At 50.4% G+C, this 24,279-nt stretch overlaps 1 protein-coding gene across 1 annotated transcript; it reads left to right on the forward strand.

The window, feature by feature from the left end:
- Positions 1–8,458: 8,458 nt before the first annotated feature.
- Positions 8,459–15,029, forward strand: LOC129149622 (cytochrome P450 2A13-like). Its single transcript, XM_054718400.1, has 9 exons — positions 8,459–8,682; positions 9,174–9,336; positions 10,106–10,255; positions 10,402–10,562; positions 11,017–11,193; positions 12,394–12,535; positions 12,936–13,123; positions 13,595–13,736; positions 14,278–15,029. Exons 1-9 carry the CDS (start codon positions 8,503–8,505, stop codon positions 14,457–14,459), a joined length of 1,485 nt encoding a protein of 494 aa, XP_054574375.1. The 5' UTR covers positions 8,459–8,502; the 3' UTR covers positions 14,460–15,029.
- Positions 15,030–24,279: the final 9,250 nt, after the last annotated feature.

Here is a 24,279-nt window from a genome sequence, read left to right on the forward strand (position 1 = left end):
TTTCACCTGCACCAGTTTTCTGTCGGCACCGGGACCCTGAAAGAAGGTAGAAGGCGGTGGCCACAGCCAAGGCCTGGGTCCCCGGTGCCGGCAGAAAACTGGTGCAGGCAGCCAGGTGAATGAAGGTCTATTGCACGAATCTTCGTGCAAACGGGCTACTAGTATATTATAAAAATCTAAATAGCCCAGGTGAAGCCTGGCTCTGCCCTTTGTTAATGGAGGAAGGGGTAAACGCCCTTCCCTCAGAAGAATAGGTAATTCAGTTTCCCACCAGCAGCCATCTTTAAATAATGTTACAATTTTTGCATTTGAATACCTGAAAGTTTGCTACTCAAACTCCCCGCCCCCCAGCAGAAAAAATCGTGTTCCTTTTTAAAATCAATTGGTTAAGCCCTTGCCGAACCTATTTTGCTATCCAGAAATGTGGGTTATGGCAGCTTAAAATTTAGCTTCCTTATGAGAAAAATCTAGAGGACCAAATTGAAGCTATTGATTGATTATGTCTTGTATTTTTGAAATTTATTCATTCACTCTTTCAGGAATTGCTTAGTTGCCCAATAGATACCAAACACTGTTCTGGTGCCAAACAAAAACAATTCCTTCATCTTGTGATTAGTGAAGAAATGAGAAGTTATTTTTTCCTTGAAGTAGTGGATATATTTTCATCTCTTTGGAAGACTCCTAATCTATGAATGAGTTCTTGTTGGATTTTATGAAGATTACTTCGTTGAAGATGTAGCTCAGAAATGTCACTGTTTGAGTGTTTTTGCATGTGTACATTCCAGGGTTAGCCTCCAAAGAGGGTATTCAGTTTTCAGGAAGTCTCCGAACAGGGGTTTATGTGAGGTCGGGTACCCTGGCTAGCATCAGGTAGGATTCATTCATTCATTCAACAAACATGCTGGCCACTGACATCCTATTCCTTCACTGAAAATCTTGAAGCTTACCATGGAGAACCCACTCCCTGATCCTTTCACTGTTATTCAACACTAGAGGCCTGTTGCATGACATTTGTGCACTGGAGGTGGAGGTGGGGGGGTCTGGAGGGTCCCCCTCAGCCCAGCCTGCATCCTCTCGCAGTCCAGGTCCCCTTGGGATCAGGCCTAAGCTGACAGAATGACATCCCTCTCCCAGTCTGGGACCCCTCGCTCCTTACCACCCACCTGCAGCAGAGGCGGAAGAGGATCCCACCACACACTCACTCACACTCACACACACACACACAAACTCACACTCACACTCTCACACACACACACACACACACACTCACACACGTACACACACACTCACATACACACACACACTCACACTCACACACACACACTCTCACTCACATACACACTCACACACACTCACACATACACACACACACACACACTCACACACTCACACTCACACGATGCAAATATATGCCCTCAACTTTGGCACACATAGCCCACGGCTGGCTGAGGAACATCACATCAGACATAACAGGGTCCTTCTCCCACGTGTCCCCTCTGCTGTCAGCTTCCAACTCACAAAGGAGGCCCAGGAGCTGGGCCTGAGTCAGTGTCTGCAGGGAGGACAACACCCTGTCCCCTGTCAGCTCTCTGCTGCCCCACCCACAAGGAGCTCAGGGGCTGGGGAGTCAGAGGGAGACCCCCACTGTCCCAGAGGCTTGTGGGCGGTACCAAGATCACACCAGGCCCTCCCCACACCACAGGTCTTCGGCATGTGGTTTGTATTAGGTGCCCCGCCTGCTGCAGCACAAAGCTAGCTGACCTGGCGGCAGTCAGTCACAAGGAAAAGGGAGAGGGGGGGAACCAGAGACCATTTGGGGTAGTGGAGTCAAGCAGACTCACATTCAAATGCTTCCTCTGCCACTTGATAGCTGTGCACCTTAAGCAGGTCACTCCCCCTCTCTGAGCCTCAGTTTCCGCATCTGTAAAGTGGGCGTGATGATAATACCTCACTCCTTGAGGACTAACTTACATAATGTGTATGGTGTTATATTGTAAATCAGAAGATGCCTTAATCCACAAGCCAAATTTATTTGGAGTCCTGTTCGCTAGCGCTAGCGGGTCCAGAGGAAAATCTTGCTTCTCAAATTCTGGGGCCAATATGGTGGAAGTCTACCTTATTTATATGTTTTTCAGCTCTTTGTTTTCCAAATTTGGAATGAGACTTCCAGACCTTCTGAGAAAAAGTCCTGTGTGCTGGGACAGGCCGTGAGACCATATCCCAGCACTGACAACTCTGCCTGGGGCATAGTTTATGGCCTCTCTGGAATGGGGAGCAGTCTTATTTTTCCCTATTATTTAAGCAAGCAAACGTTTACCGAAGCCAGAAGAGCAGGGTTAAATTTTAAACTGCAGTTTTTACCCAGGATGGAGGTCACTGTGCTTCAGTAGAACACCTAGCCCAGCTCCCATCTCACTGGAAACCAGGCTTCCTCGGCCTTGATGCTACGACACTTTGGGCCAGATTGCTCTCTGCTGTGGGGACTGTCCTATGCATTGTAGGGAGATCAGCAGCATCCTTGGCCTCTGCCCAACGGTACCTCATCTCCAAGTTGTGACGACAAGAGTGGTCAGAGAAGGGCCCTGGGCACAGACCTGAAGGGACTGAGGGATCAAGGAGCCAGGGGAGATCTGGGCAGGAGTGTCCCCGCAGAGTGCCCCGTGGGGTCTTCACACACAGAGGGAGGCCAGCGCAGGAGATGGTCTTTGCAGGCGCAGGGAGGACCTTCCGGGTTTTTGTTTGTTTGTTTGTTTTTAATATATTTTATTGATTTTTATAGAGAGGACGGGAGAGGGATAGAGGGTCAGAAACATCGATCAGCTGCCTCCTGCACACCCCCTACTGGGGATGTGCCCGCAACCAAGGTACATGCCCTTGACCGGAATCTGAATCGAACCTGGGACCCTTCAGTCCACAGGCCGAGGCTCTATCCACTGAGCCAAACCGGTTAGGGCGGACCTCCCGTTTTATTACCGCCAGGCAGTGCCTCTGGAAGGTGTGGGCAGAGGAAGAGGTGGTCTCATACAACACCCCCCACCACAGGTTGTCTGTGGGGTCTCAGATTTGTTCCAGAAAAGCGGGATCCACTGTTCCTGGACTCAGGACGACAGTCAGCCCAGGCCCTGCACCCGAGGGTCCGAGGGGAGGGTCAGCTGCGGTCGCTGTGGGCGCCTAACAGCGCTGGTCACCCTCGCAGTGAGATGCTGCTGCACGAGGTGACGGGCGGGCGCTCTCACGCACCGCTGGCGGCACAGTCCCCGCAGAGTGGGATCCACGAGTGCAATCCCAGCTGTGTGCCGCCAGGAACCCCTGCGCACGGAGTGCCGGGAGGCATGCACACGTGCAGCCCTGCGATTCACAACAGCAAAAACGGGGCCACCCGCGTGTCTGCAGGGAGAAGAAGCCGGGCTCATTCCTCCAAGGGCACACAGCGCAGAAAACACATCCACTTCTGTGCCGGGGGCTTGGGGAGACCCAGGCCCCGATGTGAGTAGGAGACGCGGTCACGGGGCACATACAAAGGAGGCAATTTAACAGCGGCCCTAACCGGGCAAAGCCAGCTCTAGCTACAGGGGCACAGGCCATAGAGTCGAGAGGAAAGCAAGGGAGGTGTTAACAGAACATTCAATAAGGCGCCATAGAATCTGTCTCTTTGTTTTCTTTAAGTGAAAATAGTTGATTCCTTTTGCTTCTAGACAGAATCCAAACTCCCCAACAAGTTGCATGAGGCTCCATATGGCCTGACTCCTGCTGAAGGCTCCTGGTTCATGGGCGATCACAGCCCCAGATCTCCACACTCTAGGAGCACCCAACCCTACTCTTTGGGGCTCTCACCTTTATACAAGCTTCTTCCTCTGCCTGCAATTCTCCCTCACAACACTCCCTGTCCCTCCATGGAAAGTCCTTCTTAGCCCTATAGGGACTCACCCTGAACCTACAAAGTGCCAGGTGCCATTTCTGGGCTCCCGCAGCTCCCTAGGATCCCCGTTCTGGCTATGACCCCTCTGCCTGGATCCCCCTCCCTAGCCCTGGAGCCTGCTGGGATCCACCTCAGAGCCCACATGGTGCCACCCTATGCCTTCTGGAAGCCATCCTCAATGACCACTCTGGTCTACCCTCAGAGCCCTGTTGTCACCAGCAGTGCTCTACTACTGCTCTCTTGGTTTCAAGTTCAGTGTCAACTTCTTTTCAATCCTAGTGTCTACCTGGAAACAAGCTCAATGCCAACGTGATGGCCCTCTGTCCCAGGGCTACCTGATGCCAAGAGCAGAACCTGCCAAGGCCGATGCCAATCTCAGCACCCACCTGCTGCTACACTTGGTCTCCACGTGGCCCCCAGGGTGGGCGAGGCCAGTCAGTGGAGAAAGCAGGAGAGAGGATTCCAAGCCCAGCTTCATCCCTTTTTCCCTGTGACCTCCGGCAAGTGGCTTTATGGAGTCTTGGTTTTAACTGCAAAGGAAGAACAATCATGACCCAGCGCATTCTTATAAAGATTCCATAAGACCTGCATACAGACCCAAGCTCCACAATTCGTGCTCAGCAAGGGGGACTGTCCTTCTTACTAAGAAAGAATGCCAGTGAGGAAAGGACAGCAGAGTCACTCATGCTTTCTCTTCCCGCCCCTCTCCAGCCGCACCCCCACCCCCCCTCACCCCACCCCCGCGCTCAGCATCTCAGGGCTCACCTCTGTTCCCAGCACTTATGCTAACCCAAATCTCTCCTGTTATGGTTCCCCCCGCCTGCTAATAGCAGCCCTGCTGAGCCAGGAATCACCCCTAAAATACACATACCCTCAAATATAACCTTTCTACTGGTGGCAACCCAATCCCAGAAAGGGGGAATAAAAGTGGAGAGCAGGAGAGACATATGTGCCCCTGCCCACTCTGTTCTCTGCCCTCATCTTACCCTCTATAAAATGGGAAGCATTAGTAAATAATAATTATAATAATAATAACAATAGAAATGATACAATCATACCCCCATTACCTATAATAGTACCTCGAATCCTTGGGGATCAATAAAAAAATCATCTTTATGGTGCTTGGAGACAAAGGTAACACATCTCTTGATATTTTAGAATTACAACAGCATAGTACATAATTATCCCAAACAAACTAATTCTTTGAATGCTGCCAGACATTATTATTAATACATAATAATTATGTATTATGCTGTTGTAATTCTAAAATATCAAGAGATGTGTTACCTTTGTCTCCAAGCACCATAAAGATGATTTTTTTTATTGATCCCCAAGGACATGTAAGGATTTAATCCCTTCCATTGTGTAGAGGGCCTCCTGGGAAGGCACCTGAGCATTCTATATTGGTCCCTCTTGCCATTTTGACCAAGAGGGACCCTCTTCTCACAATCCAATTGCCAACAGCTGTTGCCTGAGCTTTTAGTTCATGTCAAGGTTGAAGCCTCGTGGTGGCTGGTACCACGGATCTGTCTCTCGCCCAGTGGAGCGAGCTGGGCCCTCCCTGGAGAAGAAACCCGGGTTCCCCAAGATATGTGATCAGTGCTGGGGCCCCGCCAGCAGGCGAGGGGATCCCAAGGCAGGTGCTGGGCATGGAGGCCATGGGGGCATAGGTTACCAAGGAGACAGAACTGAACCTCACATCACCCTGCTTGGCCCCGGAGGATGGCTGGTTAGCCAGAGACGGGTAAGATTCCTCAGGGAAGGAACAACCTAAGACAGGCACAGTCACAGAGGGGCCATCAGGAGAGAACTTGGGGGTCAACAGAGGTGGGGCACAGACCCTCACCCCCCCTAACTTTGCAGGGGCCTGAACCCTCACCCCTTCTGAAGGAAGTCTCCTGCCCCCATGGCTGCTTAACATCCCATACCCAGCTCAAATCGGGACCAGGGTAACAGACAGAGACTTGGCCGACAGCAGCTGCCCTCTCACTGCAACAAGAATTGTTTGAGTTGTCTTGTACCATGGTGTGGGGAAGTGGGTTTTTGATATCTAAATCCAGCCTTACCACCAGGAATGCTCAGGGCCTACTCAAGAAGGCAAATAAATCCTTTCCACTAATATTTACAGAGTAAAATAAGATTGTTGTTAGAGTAATAAATTTGACAGTAAAATAGTAGTTAAGTTTTCAGGCTAATTTAAATTGGCTAATTGAAACAAGCAAATATTCTAGAAAAATTAATAGTACTGGACAAAAAGCAGTTCCTAAAGTGTTAACTAAAATTTTTATTGGTAGTTCATCTCATGATAAAATTGCATAACATGTAATGAACCTAAAGCAGTCATATTATAGTGCAAAAAATTAAAGTTTAAAAGCTATCAAGACTACATTAAAAATTTTCAAAAGCCTCCTAATATTTAAATCAAAAAAGGGGGGATAGTAGAAGAATATCATGTAAGGAAAAATATCCTGTAAGTAAATTACATCTAGAAAATTTGTACTTTAGAAAATTAATTGTAATGCTAAAAGCAAGACACCCATGAAAAACACACATGGTGTCAAAACAAGCCAGAGGAAAATCATTTGGGCAAAAAATGAAAAATGATCCCAAGTCAAATTTATAGGAAATATTCCTTTATTCACTTTTGGTCGAGAATATGTTTGTATATTTTCAGAAAACAACTCTGAGACCATGTGGATTCCGGCAACAGAGGAATCAACAAGACTATTCCAGCCATGAAGACAGAAGAGAAGCAGTCCAGAGATGGAAGACTCTGACGTCGCCTTGCCATACTAGCAGTCAGCAGCTGTGCGTCACTGCAGGTTGCCCAGGACCAAACCAGAGCGGGTCGGACCTGCATTACCACCATTTGTCCACCATCCAGAACTGAAATATCATTGCTGACATGTGCGCATAAGGAACTGTTTGACATTGAAATTGGGTCTCAAAAGAACTGTTGGCCCAGAAAGAAACTCACTGCAGACTGATTCATTTGCCTTTCAGCATAACCATTATTGCTTGTCTCATTTTCGGTTCTTATAAGTGTATTTCTAGTAGCACATGATCTCACTCATCTAGGGGAAATGATGGACAACATAGACTGATAAACAAGAACAGACCCAGAAACAAGGAGGAATGGATCAGACTGTCAGCCTCAGAGGGAGGGTAGGGGGGGGTGGAGATATAGGGGAGAGATCAACCAAAGGACTTGTGTGCATGCATATGAGCCTAACCAGTGGTTAAGAACAACAGGGGGGTGGGGGCATGCGTGGGGAGGGATGTGGGATGGGAATGGGGGGATGAGGACAAATATGTGATACCTTAATCAATAAAGAAATTTAAAAATAAATAAATAAATAGATAAATAAATAAATAGATAAATAAATAAAAGAAATGATAGAATCAACTTGGTGGGTTTCCCTAAGGATCTGGGCAGGGAGTCACTGTAGCTCTCTGTAAATCATAACCCTTCAGACAGTTGGGATGTTTTTGTACCGCATTGCAGTTGTCATTACTATTTCCCAAGTCCTGGCCCATCCCTCTGCCAACTGAGACCGTGAGTTACTCTTCTCCAGTTCTGTGGAAATTTCCACTGAAATGTGGCTCTGGTTGTCTCTCCCTTTTCCAACTGGAGAAGGGCAGTTCTGTGGCATGCCATCTGGACTCTGCTTTGAGGTTCCAATGAGGATTCTGGGCATCAAGAGGCAATATTAGCCCTAGCTGGTTTGGCTCAGTGGATAAAGAGTCGGCCTGCGAACTGAAAGGTCCCAGGTTCGATTCCGGTCAAGGGCACATGCCTGGGTTGTGGGCTTAGTCCCCAGTGGGGGACTTGCTGGAGGCAGCCGATCCATGATTCTCATCATGGATGTTTCTATCTCTCTCTCCCTCTCCCTTCCTCTCTAAAGTCAATAAAAATATATTTTTTTAAAAAAAGAAGCAATATTATGCCCAAAACAAAAGCAGGTCAGCATCTGGGTCAGGAGCTGACTCCATGACCCAGCTGGGCTCCTCATATATTTCTTCCCCCAGGAAGCCCACATCCACTGCTAGGGTGCTTCTCCCCTCCAGACCTTCAAATCCATCCTCTGGAATCTCCAATCCTGAGACCATTAAGCCTACATCCCTCCTCAGCAGAAGATCCCCAAATCCACAGCCACATGTTCTGTCTTACTCCAATACCCTTAACTCTTTCATTCTTCTCTCCCAAGACCCCAAACTCCACAACTTTGGTGTTCTTTCTCACTCTGAGGCCCCAAATCCCAAGCTCAGGGGCTCACACATGCAAATATTCCAGAATCTTCAGCTCTGAAATGTGTCTACTATCCCCCCAGCCCCCAAGTTCCACAGTCCTGGGCTGGCCCCTCAGGAGAAGCCACAAATTCAGACTTGTTAATCTGCCCTGGAGTCCCTCCCTCTTCCATTGCTGGCTGCATCCCAAGCTAGGCGGGAACGTGGTGGGGCGTGTAACTGGGAGGTGAAGTGAGACAGTTGTATAATCAGGACCAAAGGCCGCCCTTCTCTCCCACATAGTATAAAGACAAGCCACCCCAGCCATCACCATGTGACTCTCACTCCGAGCCGTCATGCTGGCTTCGGGGCTGCTGCTGGCGGCTTTGCTGTCCTGCCTGACAATCATGGTCTTGATGTCTGTCTGGCGGCAAAGGAAGCTCTTGGGAAAGATGCCTCCTGGTCCCCCAGCACTGCCCTTCATCGGGAACTACTTGCAGCTGAACACAGAGCAGATGTACAGCTCCCTCATGAAGGTGTCGCCAGGCAGGGGAATGGGTGTCAGGGTGGGGTTGGGGGCCTGTCCAGTCTGGCTGAGACTTTGTGGCAGGGGGCTGGCAAGGTTGGACTGAAATCTTAGGAGGAAGGATGTTGGGTTTTTTTTTTTTTTTAATGTATGTTTATATTGATTCCAGAGAGAGAGGAAGAGAGAGGGAGAAAGAGAGAGAAACATCATTGGAGTCCAAAACCTGGGCATGTGCCCTGACCTGGAATCAGGGAATCAAGCTGGTGACCCCTTGGTGCACAGGACGACGCTCAAGCAACCGAGCCTCACCAGCCAGGGCGAGAAGGGGGAGTTCTGAAGGTTTACTACTGGGGTTCTAGCCAGGAAAGACCAGATCTTGGGATGGCCAGTTCCTTGACTGTCAGAACTTGGGCAAAATGCATCCCAGCCTGTGAGGTCTGGGGACAGAGTCAGTTCAGAGCTGGGCGGCTCCCTCTCACCACTCCCACGCCTCCCCATCAGATCAGCGAGCGCTACGGTCCAGTGTTCACCGTCCACCTGGGCACTCGGAGGGTCGTGGTGCTGTGTGGACATGACGCTGTAAAGGAGGCTCTGGTGGACCAGGCTGAGGAATTCAGTGGGCGAGGCGAGCAGGCCACCTTTAACCGGCTCTCCAAAGGCTATGGTGAGGGGGACTCTGGGTGGGGGAATGTGGTCCGGCAGACTTGATGGCCTATTTCCCAGCATTCTTCTCCCAACTTACCTACCCACTCAAGGCTGTGGCCGAGCCCTTCCCCTGGTCCCCTCTGTCCCCGTTCCTGTGTATCCCTGTGTCCTCTCTAACGTGTCTTAGAGTTTCTGTGTCTCCCTGCTTCTCTCTGCCCTATCTCCCAGCTCTCTCTCACCAGATATCTCTTCTTTCTCTGCATCTCTTAGAAGCTCTTGGGGTTTTTGCATTGGAACCCTGGTCCTCTGTCTCCATGTGTCGTTTTGTCTTTTTCTCCTTCTCAGCTTCTGTGCCTCCCCGTGTTTCTCTCTTCCTCTCCTTGCCTCTCGTTTTCCTTTGTCTTAGAATCTCCCATTATTTCTGCTGCAAAATCCCCATGCCTCTGCCTCCTGGTAAAAGCCTCATCTCTCTTGCAGACCCTCTCTGTGTCTCTGTATATACTTTTCTCTCTTCTCTAGCTCAGTCTTAGAATCCTTCTCAATTTTTACTCCCACTTCCCAGATCTCCACATATCTCACTTCCCCTCCTTCCCTCCTGCCTCTTTCTCTTCATGAGAGTGTCTCTGCATCTCTGTTTCTCTGTACATCCGTGTAGCCCCTTTCCTTCTGACATTCTTCCAACTTGGTCTCTTTCTCTTTCTGTATTTCTCTAAGTGCGCTCTCTCTCTCTCTCTCTCTCTGACCCCGCCCCTCTCTGGACACTCTCCACTCCTACACCCCTTCCCTAGGCTTGCTGTTCAGCAATGGGGAGCGCGCCAAGCAGCTCCGGCACTTCTCCATCAGCACGCTGCGGGACTTCGGTGTGGGCAAGCAGGGCATCGAGGAGCGCATCCAGGAGGAGGCGGGCTTCCTCCTCGAGGCCCTTCGGGGCACGAGCGGTGAGCCTGGGACCCCCGAGAGCAGAGGAGGAGAGCGCGTCTGGCCTGGAGGGGAACCAGGTTGGGGGAAGGCATTCCTGGAATCTCAGACTGGCACCCTACCGCCAAGTTGACTCTCCCCAAATCCCTTCTCTCCCCCCTCCCAGGTGCCTTCATCGATCCCACCTTCTTCCTGAGCCTAACTGTCTCCAATGTCATCAGCTCCATTGTCTTCGGGGACCGCTTTGACTATGAGGACAGAGAGTTCCTTTCACTGCTGCGCATGATGCAGGGAAGCTTCCAGTTCACAGCCACATCTACCGGGCAGGTAACTGACCCCAACCTGGCTCTGCTGTGGCCCTTGCACAACCAGCCACTGCCTCCCTTACACCGACACAGGTGCCCCAGCCCCTATCCTCCTCCAGACCTGGGTCCCCTCAAAACCAGTCGTCTCCCTTGGACAACTGAACAGTTGAACAGGAACTCAGGACAGGTGCCCAATACCCAGTCTCCAATACCTGGAATCTCAGCTGATAGTCCCTTCCCACAAAAGAAAGGGAAGGAAGGACATCTGGGTGTGTGTCTCAGTCCACCTCATCTACTATTCAATCCTTGGACAGCAGCCCGCATGCTGATCCCGCATGAAAACGTAGACATCTGTTCCCACCCAGCCCCATCGAAATACTAGACCCCCGGACAGGGGCCTTACCGGTGCCGCCCTTGCTGGGACAGGCCCCGCTCCCTTCAGGTGACGCCCACTGACAGCTGTCCTTCCCCCTCAGCTCTATGAGATGTTCTCCTCGGTGATGAAACACCTGCCGGGGCCACAGCAACAGGCATTTAAGGAGCTCCAGGGGCTGGAGGCCTTTATAGCCAAGAAGGTGGAGCAGAACCAACGTACCCTGGATCCCAACTCCCCGCGGGACTTTATCGACTCCTTCCTCATCCGCATGCAGGAGGTACCTGCCAGCAGCCAGTGCAAAGAAGACCAAAGCCTGGCAGAGGAAACTCAGGCGGGGGGCAGGGGATGGGGGAGAACAGAGGCTCATTCAGATGATGCCCCCCTCATAATCCTCAGGACCCCAATTATAATGCACTGTTCTCTCCACTGGGCCTTCACCGTGGGCAGGACTTGTGTGTGCAGATCATCATAATAAGCACATCTATGCTACCTCCGTGCACCAGGCACCATTTTAAGAATTTAACGGTATTCACCTATTTAACACTCACACCAGCTCTTGGAGAAGGTTCTACTGTGACTCCAATGTGACAAATGAGGAAACTGAGGCCCAGAGAGTATGAGTGTCATGACTGAGGTCACACAATGAGGAAACAGTGGAACCTAGCTCCAACCCTGGTCTCTCAGACTGCAAGGCTGGTGCTTTTAGCCACCATCTCTTACCTTTCATTCCTTGGTTGTCAGGTACACCTGTGTGGACAGGTGACCTGGCTTTACTATGTGACATTGGAGGGTCCCCCCTCCTAACTGGATGGGCTTTATGGAGTCTGAAGTTCAAGGTGAAAGGATCAGGGAGTGGATTCTCCATGGTAAGCTTCAAGATTTTCAGTGAAGGAATAGGATGCTGTTGCTTAAAATCCGGTCTCAGTCTCAGAAAATGTCTCTCTTCAACTGTCTCTGATGCATTCGATCATGGTCTCTCTCGCTCCCTGTCTCTATTCCTTCATTTCAAAATATTTCTATAATTAAAAAGCAACAACTAAGTGGGTAATTAAAGAACAGATAGTCAGCTGGGTAAGGAGTGTGCAAAGAACATTTGGGTAGAGCCACCAGCCTGGGAAAAGGCCTGGCAGGACTAGGGTCCCTCTTCCCACCTTTGGTCCAGATGTATAAGAAGTGGGTCCAGCCGGGACCGGTTTGGCTCAGTGGATAGAGCGTCGGCCTGCGGACTGAAGGGTCCCGGGTTCGATTCCGGTCAAGGGCATGTGCCTTGGTTGCGGGCACATCCCCGGTGGAGGGTGTGCGGGAGGCAGCTGATCGATGTTTCTAACTTTCTACCCCTCTCCCTTCCTCTCTGTAAAAAATCAATAAAATAGATTTAAAAAAAAAAAAAAAAAGAAGTGGGTCCAGAGAGAAAACCCCAGAAGGGCCCTGAGAACGTGGGGGAGTGGGCTTGGCCTGAAGCCATCTCTCTCTGCAGGAGCAAAAGCACCCCCACACAGAGTTCCACTTGAAGAACCTGGTACTGACCACGCTGAGCCTTTTCTTTGCGGGTACCCAGACGGTGAGCATGACCCTGCGTCATGGTTTCCTGCTGCTCATGAAGCACCCAGATGTGGAGGGTAAGGCTGGAGGGGGCAGGGAAGTGAGGGCCACAGACCCTCAAAATTCCTCTGCGCCTGCTGCAATGTCCCCACCTCTCTCACATTTCTGGACCCTCAGACACCCTGCTATCCAGAGACTGGGTGATGATACTCTCTAATAGGGACCAGGCATTTTTCATTCGCTGTTAACAAATTGAAACTATCTGAACTGATTGGTAAAGAGCTCCACCAAGTGCCCACTACCTGCCCCTCCAGACCATCCCCAAGACTCCTCCCTCGCAGCTTCCCCCATGAGTCTGGCACACCAGGTTAACAGGATCCTGCTCAAATTATCATCTGATCCAGTTGCACATATTTGGGCTATCATTCCTGCCCCAAGACCCCTAGATACCTAAACATATTCCCCCTTATCCCACAGCCAAGGTCCACGCGGAGATTGACCGGGTGGTTGGCAAAAACCGTCAGCCCAAGTTCGAAGACAGGGCCAAGATGCCCTACACAGAGGCGGTGATCCACGAGATCCAGAGATTCGGAGACATGATCCCCATGGGCGTGGCCCGCAGAGTCACCAAGGACACCAAGTTTCGGAACTTCCTCCTCCCTAAGGTGCTGCCCATGCCCAGCCTAGAGGGACCTCCAACCTGCACCCTGTTACCCAGCACCCCATCCTCCTTAGAAGCTTCCCAGCCCTTGTCCCCCTCCCTCAACCACAGACTTCCCCAATCACATGTCCTTTCAATCTTCCCACTCAGATACGGGTCCCTTGAACCCACCCATATCTCCCCAAGACCTCTTGCCTCAGGGAATATGAATCCCATGTCCCCCAAATGTCCTGCCTTGAGAGACATGAGCTGCATGTACCCCAAAGCTTCTACTTCAGGAGACACAGACCCCATACTCCCCAAAATTCCTGTCTCAGGGACATAAATGTCACATCCCTCAAAGCTCCTCCCTCAGAGAGGACCCTGGCTCCCATTTCTCCTCGCCTAGAGCACCCACATTCCCCCTCTAACCCCATATGCTCTCAGCATACCCGTTCGCCCTTCACCTTGTCAAACCCTTCCTCCTCCCCACCAGGGCACTGAAGTGTTTCCTATGCTGGGCTCCGTGCTAAGAGACCCCAAGTTCTTCTCCAACCCTGGAGATTTCAACCCCCAGCATTTCCTAGATGAGAAAGGGCAGTTCAAGAAGAGTGATGCTTTTGTGCCATTCTCCATTGGTAAGAACCACTGTCTGTCGCCAAGCCACCCGTCACACCAACAGGGGCCTCCTTCATTCCAGCTCCCCTCTCCGAGATGTAGCCTAGTAGCTTTCTCCATCTTGGAAGTCCCTCTGATTATCTACCCTGAAGCCAACCAACTGTAGCCCTCTTAACTAACACCTACCAAACTCAGGCAAAAGGAAAGGGGTGATTGTACCTACTGCAGAGATGGGAAAAATCAAGGCCCAGAGTGAGTCAGAGATTTGCCCAAGGTCACTTGAATTCTTCAGACTCCTAAGGAGATGACAGCACAGCAGCCATATGTGTATGTTTAGGGGGAGGATTGTCTAAAATTCCCATTGCTACAGCCTACTGTAGCTCACCCCATCCCATGTACAAGGGAAACAGGCTCAGACAGGATTAGAGATTTCTCTGAAAGTCTCCAGGCCACGGATTCTGTCCCCTCCTCCCCGGGGAGAATGTAGCTGGAGCTGCAGAGAGGGAAGAGGTGTCAGTGAGAGTAGGCCTCACCTCCACCCTTCCCACCCTATCTTGTCAGGAAAGCGGTACTGCTTGGGAGAAGGCCTGGCTAGAATGGAGCTCTTTCTCCTGCTCACCACCATCATGCAGAACTTCCGCTTCAAGTCCTCTCAGGCACCCAAGGATATCGACGTGTCCCCGAAACATGTGGGCTTTGCCACCATCCCACGAAACTACACCATGAGCTTCCTGCCACGCTAGAGCTGCCACAGGGCAGGGCTAGTGGGAGGGCAAATGGGAGGGTGGGGCCTGGAGAGGCGATGCTAAGGATGGGGGTGAGGTGGAGGAAAAGAAAGTGCAAGGTGGATAGGAGAGTGAGAAGAAACAGACGATCTGTCTGTTCACCGTGTTAGAGCTAGATCCTTCAGAGTTGGGATGAAATAAAGTGAAACCTTACACTATACAGTGCTTGGTGATAATAATAATAGTAACAGCTATTATTTATTGAGCAACTACTCTGTGTCAGCTCTGTGCTAAAAGCGTTACACACTCACCTCCCTTAATGCTCACAAACCTATGGGATGGGAACTGTGTTCATACCCATTTTACAGGTGACACAGCTGAGGCTCAGAAAGTTTAAGTCTCTATCTGAGATGCCACAGAACACAATAAGTGCTCAGAAGTACTCAAGCACAGATCTGTGCAGGGATGGCTATATGTAGCCCACTGTCCTTGGGATAGATTCTTAAAGAGCACCCCTTCCTTTTAAGTAAAAAACTGACAACTTAGTATATCATTATACAATACTAGCGGCCCGGTGCACAAAATTTGTGCATGGGGAGGGTTCCCTCAGCCCAGCCTGCATCCTCTCCAATCCGGGACCCCTTGGGGGATGTCCAACTGCTGGTTTAGGCCCGATCCTGGGGATTGGGCCTAAACCGGCAGTCAGATATCCCTCTCACAATCTGGGACACCTGGTTCCTAACTGCTCACCTGCCTGCCTGCCTGCCTGATTGCCCCTAACTGCCCTGCCCCTCCCCGCTGGCCTGGTCACCCCCAACTACCCCCCATGCCGACCTGGTCGCCCCAACTTCCCCCCACACACACTGACCTGGTCATCCCTCACTGCCCCCCTCTGCTGACCTGGTTGCCCCTCACCAGCCTGGTCACCCCCAAGTGTCCCCCCTGCGAGCCTGGTAGCCCCACACAGCCTGCTGTTTGGTCATTTGGTTGTCCCTCACTAACCGCCCTGCTGGACTGGTCACCCCACTCAACCTGCTGCTCAGTTGTTTTGTTGCCCTTCACTGACACCCCTGCCGGCCTGGTCACCCCATGCAACCTGCTGCTTGGTCATTTGGTCCCTCACTAACCCCCCTGCCAGCCCGGTTTCCCCACACAATCTGTTTGGTCGTCAATTCGATTGTGATGGTCACTTAGGCTTTTATATATATACTAGTGGCCAGGTGCATGAAATTTGTGCACAAGGGGGGGGGGTTTCCCTCAACCCAGCCTGCACCCTCTCCAATTGGACATTCCTCTCACAATCTTGGACCAGTGACTCTTAACCATTCACCTGCCTGCCTGATTGCCCCTAACCCTTCTGCCTGCCTGCCTGATCACCCCTAACTACCTCTGCCTGCCTGCCTGATAGCCCCTAACTGCCCTCCCCTGCCAGCTGATCTCGCCCCCAACTGCCCTCCCCTGCTGGCCTGATCATGCCCCCAACTGCCCTCCCCTGCAGGCCTGGTTGCCTTCAACTGCCCTCCCCTACTGGCCTGATCTCGCCCCCAATGGCCCTCCTCTGCTGGCCAATTTGGTTCTGATTGGTCAGCTTTTATGCCAGCCAGTGTCAAAAGCTCTGCCTCCTAGGTAGCCATTAGCTCCTCACAGTTGACCCAGATTTGGCTCTTATTGGTCGGTTTCTATGCCAATCAGCATCTCTGGGCCTATCAATGGGGCCTGAAGAGAAAGGCGGGGCTGATCAGCAGCCCTGGTGAAGATTTATTTATCTTCTATAATTGAAATTTTGTAGCCTTGAACGGAGGCTAGGGCAGGCCAGGGCAGGCGAAAAGCTTGGCTTCCTCCAGTGCCAGGGAAACTCAAGCCTCCTGCTCAATCTGTGGCTGCAGCCATCTTGGTTGGGTTAATTTGCATACTCACTCCTGATTGGTTGGTGGGCGTGGCTTGTGGGTGTGGCAGAGTTGCAGTCAATTTGCATATTACTCTTTTATTAGATAGGATAATACTTATTTAGCCTACACTGTTACTATGCTGTTAACAGTACAAAAGCAGCCACAGACATACACATAAGTAGGAGTGTGGCTGTGACTCAATGAGCCTTTATTTACAAAAACAGGTGGAGGGCTGGATTTGGCCTATGGGCCATGTTTTGCTGGCCCCTGGCTTAGAGCATCAGATCCCATAGAGACCTGTTTCCATGGTCATTTCTCTTGGCTTTTGTCCATATCTTGTCTTCTGGCAAGTCAGGTTATTTTAAACTGAGCCACAGATTACCCTTGACGAATTGTAGACAGTTCAAAGATCTAGACGATGTTGTTCTCCTAAATAACTTACTTTTGCTTCTGCCAGGCAGGTAGACATTAGTCACTTGCAGTGCCTTTTAATCTAAACAGGGATTGAGATCATTTGTAGTGTTCCACATTTGGGCCCCAGTTTGTAGTGAACCCCTTTCACGTCCTGCGTGGTTCAGGGTTCAGGTTCACAGTTCAGGCTCTGGAGGTGGCCGCACGCAAATGAAAGAGACTAGAAAATATTAATTTGGAAATATTGGGGGCCAGGCGGGAGCCCAACTCAAGGGGAAGGACTTCCTTTGCTCCGGCCTAGCGATCCCTTTTATTAAGACTATGGGATCCACCCATAGCTCTAGGCAGGCAATTCCAGTAATAGCCAATCAAGAATTTGCATAAAACTAAAAGGTGGATGTTGCTTTAGCTACCATTGTCTCAACTAGACAATGGGTGGTTGACTCTGACCTTTCAGAGCTTCAAGGTTGACCAGCCTTCTGGGTACCTTGTCCATACCTCTCTGCTACTGAAGGCAATGGGCGGCTTCCAACATCTCCCCCATTTTTTTTTTCCTTAAAAAATTATTGTATCTGCAGACTAGAAATAAACATATGAGAACAAAAATGAGACAAGCAATAATGGTTATGCTGAGAGGCAAATTAATCAGTCTGTAATAAGTTTCTTTCTGGGCCAACAGTTTTTTTTTAGTCCCAATTTCAATGTCCAACAGTTTTGAGTCCCAATTTCAATGTCCAACAGTTCCTTATGTGTACATGTCATCAATGATATGCTAGTTCTGGATTGTGGGCGAACAGTGGAAATGCAGGTCCAACCTTCTCTGGTTTGTTCCTGGGCAACCTGCAGTGATGCACAGCTGCTGACTGCTAGCATGGCAAAGCATCTTCAGAGTCTTCCATCTCCGGACTGCTTCTCCTTTTGTCTTCATGGATGGAGCAATCCGGTCAGTTTCTTTTGAGATCCATTGTTGCAGGAATCCACATGGTCTTGGAGTTGTTTTCTGGAAATACACAAACATATTCTCAACCAAAGGTTAATAAAGAACTCTTTTCTATAAATTAGACTTGGGATCCATTTTCATTTTTTGCCCAAACAATTTTCCTTTGGCTTATTTTGACACCATGTGTGTTTTCATGGGTGTCTTGCTATTAGCATTTACAAATGAAAATTAATTTTCCAAAGTAAAAAATTTCTTGATGTAATTTACTTATAGGGAATTATTCTTACAGGATATTTTTCCACTATCCCCCCTTTTTTTATTTAAATATTAGGAGGCTTTTAGAAATTTTTTAATGCAGTCTTGATAACTTTTAACTTTAATTTTTTGCACAAAAATATGACAGCTTTGGATTCATAGCATATTAAGCAATTTTACTATGAGATGAACTATCAATAAAAATTTTTGTTAATACTTCAGGAACAGGTTTTTTGTCCAGTACAATTAAGTTTTTATTAACATTTACTTATTTCAATTAGCCAGTTTAAATTAATCTGAAATAAAGTTTATTTTTAAAGTTTATTTGTCCTAGGTTATGGACAATAAATTACATTAACCAAATTTTTGCAATTAGTCTTTGAATAACTTTACATAAATTTTGTCAGGGAGACAAAAACATAAATTATTTACTTCAGTTTATGAGGCCAAATTTATTGACTTTCAATTACAGTTCTTCAGATGTTTGAAGAAAACCTCTCTTTATTTCCTTCTAAAATAATGTTTCAGGCTACAGAGAGTTTCATTTAAAACTCTTTGTCTTTCTTAGAATATTATTTTTAAAGAGTATCCCCTTTGGCTAATTAGCATATGCAGAGGGATCTTGGGAGGTCTCAATAACTTTATTCAAAAAGAAGGGTGGCCTTTGCTGTTTCAAGATGGCGACCCCCAAGGGAGTGGCAACCCATGTGGCCAGCATGGCGGCTGTCTAAACTGTTAAAGCCAAAACTACACTGCAGACAAAGAGAAGTCTCACTAGCTGTTTCTGGTCTTTTGATATAACTTAGTTTATATGAGACTTGATTATATTTTAAAAGCTAATTTATAAAGTAATTTAAGTAGGTATTTTTAATTAAAAAGCAAATTAAATTTAGTAAATGTTTATGTCTGATTCACAAAGCACAAAAGTGGCCCCAACTTCAGCCTAATTAAAAATGCAGGCAGCTATGGGCTTTTTGTTATTTTAACTTTCCGCTGTTGGATTTTAAGAAACATTTTGCCCACCTTAGAGGCCAAAACCTTCATAACATTTATAAGTAAAATATAGTTATTAATTTTTATTTGATAAAGCTTTCCATGTAATATACTTTTCAAGTATATTAGATCGGTTAAATTCAAAATATTTCCTTTAAGAAGAGAGAATAACTTCTTGAAAACATTTCAGGGCCCGTGAAAATGTTCCCAATTTTATCCCTCAATTACAGCCTTGAAATTTAACTTGGAAAAAATACCAAACAAATATCTATATATAATTTAAAGATTATAATACTTTTTCTTCATTTTTTTAAAAATTTCTTTATTGATTAAGGTGTCACATATTTGTCCTCATCCCCCCATTCCCATCCCACACCCCTCCCCATGGATGCCCCAACCCCCTGTTGAACTTAACCATTGGATAGGCTCATATGCATGCACACAAGTCCTTTGGTTGATCTCTCCCCCCTCCCCCCAACCTCCCCTATCCTCCCTCTGAGGCCCGATAGTCCGATCGATGCCTCCTTGTTTCTGGTTCTGTTCTTGTTCATCAGTCTATGTTGTTCATCATTTCCCCTAGATGAGCGAGATCATGTGTCACTAGAGATACTTATAAGAACTGAATGTGAGATGAGCAATAATAGTTATGCTGACAGGCAAATGAATCAGTCTGTAGTGAGTTTCTTTCTGGACCAACAGTTCTTTAGAGACCCAATTTCAATGTCCACCAGTTCCTTATGTGTACATGTCAGCACTGACCCCTCAGCTCTGGATGGTGGACAAATGGTGGTAACGGAGGTCCGACTCCCTCTGGTTTGGTCTCGGCCGGACCCAGGGGCACGGCTTCACCTGGACTCAGGGGCACGTGGCCTCACCCAGACACAGGGGCGAGTGGCCTCTCCCAGACCCAAGGCCGCGTGGCCTCCCCCGGACCTAGGTGCGCGAGGCCTCACCTGGATCCAGGGACACATGGCCTCACCCAGACCCGAGGGGCGCGTGGCCTCTCCCAGACCCAGGGGCACGTGGCCTCACCCGGACCCGGGACCCAGCCTCACCCGGATCCAGGGACACATGGCCTCACCTGGACCCAGGGGCGCGTGGCCTCACCCGGAGCTAGGTGCGCAAGGCCTCACCCGGACCCGGGACCCAGCCTCACCCGGATCCAGGGACACATGGCCTCACCTGGACCCAGGGGCGTGTGGCCTCTCCCAGACCCAGGGGTATGTGGCCTCACCCGGACCTAGGTGCGCGAGGCCTCACCCGGATCCAGGGACACATGGCCTCACCCAGACCCAGGGGCGTGTGGCCTCTCCCAGACCCAGGGGCGCGTGGCCTCACCCGGACCTAGGTACGCGCGGCCTCACCTGGATCCAGGGACACATGGCCTCACCTGGACCCAGGGGCGCGTGGCCTCTCCCAGACCCAGGGGCGCGTGGCCTCACCCGGACCTAGGACCCAGCCTCACCCGGATCCAGTGACACATGGCCTCACCTGGACCCGGGGGTGCGTGGCCTCTCCCAGACCCAGGGGCGCATGGCCTCACCCTGAGCCAGGTGCACGAGGCCTCAACTGGACCCGGGACCCAGCCTCACCTGGATCCAGGGACACATGGCCTCACCTGGACCCGGGGGCGCGTGGCCTCTCCCAGACCCAGGGGCGCGTGGCCTCACCTGGACCCGGGACCCAGCCTCACCCGGATCCAGGGACACATGGCCTCACCCAGACCTGGGCTCCAGCCTCACCCAGACCCAGGGGCACGTGGCCTCACCCGGACCCAGGGGCACATGGCCTCCCCCGGGCCCGGGACCCAGCCTCACCCGGATCCAGGGGCACATGGCCTTACCCGGACCCGGGATCTAGCTTCACCTAGACCCAGGGGCACGTGGCCTCACCCGGACCCAGGGGCGCGTGACCTCTCCCAGACCACTGGTCGCGTGGTCTCACCTGGATCCAGGGGCGCACGGCCTCACCCGGACCCGGGACCCAGCCTTACCCGGATCCAGAGGCCCACGGCCTCACCCGGACCCAGAATTCAGCTTCACCCGGACCCAGGGGCACATGGCCTCACCCGAACCCGGAATCCGGCTTCTCCTGGACCCAGGGGCACGTGGCCTCACCCAGACCCACGGGCATGAGGCCTCACCTAGACCCAAGGGCGTATGACCACACCTGAGCCCAGAGGCTCGCAGCCTCGCCTGGACTCGGGTCTCAGCGGGGTTTCGTCTTCTTGATCCCAATTCCTGTTGGTCAATTCCCTGTCAGCAATTCCTTCGGTCATTTTCTCAGAGCTCCAGGGCGGCTGCCGCAGAACTCGTTGGGCGGCAGGCTCGGCGAAGCTCCAGTGTGCCCGGTGCGCAGCAGCGGGCTGGTCCGGTGTCGCTGCGTCAGCCCTTGGGTCTGCAGCGGTGGCCGGTCGCCGAGCGTGTGCACCTGGCCGCTTCCGGGGCGTTGAGATTCTTGAAGGACTCGGAGGTCAGCAAGCGCGGAGTCTCCCACCCCATGTCTCCCAGGGGCTCGTCTGTCCGTGCTCGGCAGCGAGTGGAGACGTCCCCTCAGCCGGAGACCGCTGGGGGAACTGCGCCGAGCACGTTCCAGGCCGCCATTGTGTCGCCTGAGCCGTAGTTCTTAAAGTGTGGACTTTGGGTCACCGGCATCAGCATCATCCCGCGTACCCCTCTCTTTTATTCTAGTTGTAGAGCATCTGCTCAGCTAGCCCTCCGGTGGTTCTGGATGGTGTCTGCTCTGCTCTCCCGTCGTAGTCTCAAAATTGTTGTGGTAGGCAACGATCAGGCTGCCTCCCTATGTCTCCATCTTGGTCCTCCTTTGTACAGTTAAGTCTTGATTGTTGTTGGTGTCACTGGGAGGAATTGTCCTCCAGGCCAATTGGCCGTGAGGACCCTCTTTGTCTATATAGGAAGAGTTGCTGTGCAGGAGACATGTTTATGGGCCGGGTCTTGATGCAGCAATGCTTTGGCGCTCACTGAATCTGCCTCTTGAATGTATCCCTTATCGAGTGGTTGAAATCTGGTGTCATCTCACACCAACCACTAGATGCCCTCGTTTCTGGGTCTCCGATGGAGTGTAGGTCAGCTACTGCCTGAGGCACTCAGCAGGGAAAAGCTTCTGTGCTCAACTCGGATGTGGCAGGGTCACAGGGTGGAACCTACAACCTTGTCTTCCCGTCAGCCCCGCCCTATGAGGCTCCTGTGTCTGTGTCCCTCTGTACTCCTTGCAAACACCTCTGAGAGAAACGCGCCCTGGAGTTTTGCCCACTGCCAAACAGTCCAGTCTCTCCCCTAATGAATCTGGATTCCCAGATTCTCGCCTGGAACTGGGTTTCAGTGCAGTTGGAACTGGGTCTCAGCGCAGTCTGGCGCCTTTGTCTCCTTCCCAGCAGGGCCATTCAGTGGCGCAGGCAACAGTCCATACTCTGCGCGCCTTCCCGTGCACGCCTCTGGAGCTGCCGCTCCTCTGTGCCTCCTCCCCACAGCCCAAATTCATTCCCCCAGCATGCACCTGGCTTCCCAGGGTTTCGCCCGGAACTGGGGTTCAGTGCAGTCGGAACTGGGGTTCAGCACGGTCCGGAGCCCTTGTCTCCTTCCCGCTAGGGCAGTTCAGTGGCGCAGGCAACAGTCCGTCCTTTGCGCCCCTTCCCGTGCATGCCTCTGGAGCTCTGCCTTCCGCCGCTCCTCTGTGCCTGCGCCCCACAGCCCAGATTCATTCCCCCAGCCTGCGCCTGGCTTCCCAGAGTTTTGCCCGGAACTGGCGTTCAGTGCAGTCGGAGCCGGCGCTCAGCGCAATCCGGAGCCTTTATCTCCTTCCTGCCAGTGAACGCCGGCCAGGCCGTCAGCCGCCCCTTCCTCTCCGGCTCCATCCTGCCCGCAGGCGCGCGTGCTCGTGTCTCCGCCCGTTTCTCCATACCTCAGGCTTTTACGGCTCCCCCGACTGTCCCCGTGGCCTTCTCCTTCCCCCCAGCTGTGGGCATTTCAGTCAGCCAGCTTTCCTGTGGTTCTGGACGATGTCCGTTCTGACCTCTAGTTGTATTTTTGAAATTGTTGTGCCCGGCTGCAGGTTAGGTGTTTAACCTATGCCGCCATCTTGGTTTTCTCTTTTTCTTCATTTTTTATTAAGGTATTATATGTGTACATATCTTGCCATTGTCCTCCCTCACCCCACTCCCATACATGGCCTCATCCCCCAGAGTTTTGCGTCCATTGGTTATGCTTATTTGCATGCATACAAGTCCTTTGGTTGATCTCTTATCTCCCCCACATCTCCCTAACCTTCCCGCTGTAATTTGACATTCTGTTTGATGCTTTATTGTCTCTGTATCAATCTTTTTGTTCATCAGTTTATAATGTTCTTTATTATCCATAAATGAGTGAGATCATGTGGTATTTTTCTTTCATTAACTGGCTTATTTAACTTAGCATAATGTTCTACAATTCCATCTAGGTTGCTGCAAATGGTAAGAATTCCTTCTTTTTTTCAGCTGAAACCGGTTTGGCTCAGTGGATAGAGCGTCAGTCTGTGGACTGAAAGGTCCCAGGTCCAATTTCAGTCAAGGGCATGTACATTGGTTGCGGCACATCTCCTGTAGGGGGTGTGCAAGAGGCAGCTGTTCGATGTTTCTCTCTCATCAATGTTTCTAGCTCTCTGTCCCTCTCCTTTCCTCTCTGTAAAAAATTTTCTCTCTCATCGATGTTTCCATCTCTCTATCCCTCTCCCTTCCTCTCTATAAAAAATCAATAAAAATATATTTTTTTAAAAAATGCTAATGAAGGGTGTTAAAAAGCTAACTTTTAAGGCCTTCAAGAAAATCAGTGAATTGTGTTACAAAAGAATTTATCCAAAGTACATGCCCTTGACCAGAATCAAACCTGGGACCTTTCAGTCCGCAGGCCGACCCTCTATCCATTAAGCCAAACTGGTTTCGGCTTCATTAGCATTTAAAAAACTACTCTTTATTATGGAAATGAGAATCCTGTTGCTGGAACTAGCTTGAATTTCTTTCCTTTTGGTCAAATCCGCCATTTTTCTTAGGAAAAAAAGAGTCTTGGGTTTTTCATTTCTGTAGCCCTTGCAAAGAGTCAAGTCCAATATCTAATATCCAAAATCAGACTGTGTGCACATTTTGTCCCAAACTAGATTTTCCCTTTACAAGTGCATAGATATTCCAGATGAATTTCTAAATTTTTAAAACTATTTCATGCCAAAACCGGTTTGGCTCAGTGGATAGAGCGTCGGCCTGTGGACTCAAGGGTCCCAGGTTGGATTCCGGTCAGGGGCATGTACCTTGGTTGCGGGCACATCCCCAGTAGGGGGTGTGCAAGAGGCAGCTGATCAATGT

This window comes from Eptesicus fuscus, chromosome 7, assembly GCF_027574615.1.
Source record: "Eptesicus fuscus isolate TK198812 chromosome 7, DD_ASM_mEF_20220401, whole genome shotgun sequence".
In the NCBI taxonomy this organism is placed as follows: Eukaryota; Metazoa; Chordata; class Mammalia; order Chiroptera; family Vespertilionidae; genus Eptesicus; species Eptesicus fuscus.